The sequence below is a fragment of the Galeopterus variegatus genome, unplaced genomic scaffold, assembly GCF_000696425.1.
Source record: "Galeopterus variegatus unplaced genomic scaffold, G_variegatus-3.0.2 Scaffold3112, whole genome shotgun sequence".
Lineage (NCBI taxonomy): Eukaryota > Metazoa > Chordata > Mammalia > Dermoptera > Cynocephalidae > Galeopterus > Galeopterus variegatus.
The window spans coordinates 223794-226018 of NW_007729223.1; the positions used below are offsets into that span (position 1 = coordinate 223794).

Consider the following 2225-nt stretch of genomic DNA (forward strand, 5'->3'; position numbering starts at 1 on the left):
ATGTAAAGCACTTACGGCTCCTGCAAAGTAAGCACTTACATAGTACCGAGTCTCATTGTTAGTGTGAGAATTTTTAGCAACACTCAAGTAAATCTCTTTGGTAACATACAGTAATCTCAATCTGATTTTCATTGGGAGAAAGGAGTCATATTTATTCTTTTCTTGCAACTTACAGAATTTCTTTCTTTGGGCAACCATTCCCAGGAGACACGATTTGAATCTTATCAATTGAACGTAGGGGGAAATGGGAGGCTGATCGGATACATTTACACTTCAAGTTTGTGTTGTAAGCCTCCAGAATACCTGCAAACACACAATCAGTTATTTTAATCCCTTTGGCATACAATTCATTAAGAGAACTTAATTACTAATCTTTCATACTGTGCATTTGAAGATTTAAAAATTTCAAGTCAGTGCTTCCACCCACATGCCTTTAGTTGTATTTCTGTTTATCTTGGCTTGAGTATTTTCAAACATTTACTACTGAAACCTTAAAAATAAAATTAGCTTTTTAAAAACACAACACTTGTTGAAGTTTGTGGAAGCATTATATCCGTACTTAAGTGATTGTCCATATAATAACAACTCAGTTAAATTAATACAATTTGAAATCAATTTGATTTTCACTCCCAGCACACAAAACCCAAAGACATGACCAGTAAAACTCAAAGACATGACCAGGTTATACAGACCTGGGAGCAAAAACATACTGTAACAGAGTTCTCGTTCTTATATCCTGCTCACCCCCAACCCCTGTTTGAGAAAATGCCGTGAAAGATGATGTTTTGTTTTTGTTTAATATGTTGGTCTTCCATCTCAGTTGCAAATCGTTACCAAACAAAAACCAATAATAAAAATTCAAGATTATTTTTATTCAACAGCAAAAGTTATTAGTACTGGATATTTTTATAAGTAAACCATCTCATGCATTATAATGACAGCTAATGAAATCTAAGTGGTTTAAAAAAAAAATTACTGAATCTTCTTTATCCAGAGTGCCTACCACCGTGCTCAACACGTATTTATAAATAAAAAGGCCCAACTCTCAAGGTGTTTACAATTTAGTGGGAGAACAAGTGAATAAAAACTACCATACCACAGAAGGCTGCATTATACCCAATTCTAAACTGCATCCTGGGAATGGAGGATTTGCTAATGGCTAATGTGGCCAGGAGCAAGGGGAAAGCTTTATGGAGGAGAGGGGAAATGAGAGTCTTGAGGAGTGAAAATGACATGTGAAAGCAAAATAAAAATTGGGGGAAAAAACCTCTGCATTTTAAGAACAAAAATTTGTCCTCTAAACTGGAGCAGAGTATTTTTTTCTGCCGATGCATCCATTCCTCCAGCCATATAAAACTTACTGTTTCAACTAGATACCTATTTACACAAAGATAGCTGCCCCGTTTAGACGTGGAATTCTGCTTCTTTGTAGAATGTGTTTACTTAAATATCTCTGTTGCACTTACAATGGTTGACATCAGAGCTCACCATATGGAATTGCATTGAGAATGTTTGCTGCAGGAGACTAGGTCAATAGTCTTTAAACCCTATAAAGGGTTTGGTTAGATGGGGTAGCAACAGAGGAGGCAAAACAAAAAAGAGATACACATAAAGAATTAGTTGTAGCAGGAGCTGAATGTGAAAAAGGCCAGGATATACAAACCAAATGTAAGTCAATCAATATTAGACTTCCAGTATTTCCTCCTATGAATAAAAATCTTAGCAAGAAAAATACCTGTTTCTAAGAGTTAAATCCCTAACCACCTTATGTTTAGAAATCTAGAAACAACTGAGCAGTTTTTTCCCCCTTTAATCAGACTTCCCCATAATTTTTAATTGAAAAAAATTGAAATGGCTGAAGACCACTTCTGTTCAAAGGACAGTGAAAACATAAGTGAAAGTTCTCACCATGAACTGGAGAGAGGCTGCTGACCAGCAGCAGGAGAAGCAGAGATGCCGTGGTGAGCCTCATTCTGCCCGGGGGTGGTGTTCAAACTTCAGCTCTGAGTCCAAGCTGAGGGTTAGCAGCACCAGAGACTCTTATTTATTTGTACCAATAAGGGCCCTCCCACTGCCTCTGTCTCCAGGAGGTCAGCTGCATCATCAGTTTTAAAAGCCCCCAAATACTGCTGAGCTTGCTTTTTAAAAAAAACTCCTCTTGCAAACTTTACAAACTTGCTTCAGAACACTATTAGTATAGTAATATATTTCTTGAAAATGTAGAC

The 2225-nt window shown here is 36.8% G+C and overlaps 1 protein-coding gene across 1 annotated transcript in view; it reads right to left on the reverse strand.

The window, feature by feature from the left end:
- CXCL13 (chemokine (C-X-C motif) ligand 13) overlaps positions 1-1972 on the reverse strand; it is a 5281-nt gene extending 3309 nt beyond the window's left edge. Inside the window, exons 1-2 of the mRNA XM_008583983.1 lie at positions 1909-1972; positions 174-303 (exon numbers count right to left, since the gene is read on the reverse strand). Coding sequence (XP_008582205.1) covers positions 174-303; positions 1909-1972 — 194 coding nt within the window. The remainder of the gene's footprint in view (positions 1-173; positions 304-1908) is intronic.
- Between the last annotated feature and the right edge of the window lie 253 nt (positions 1973-2225).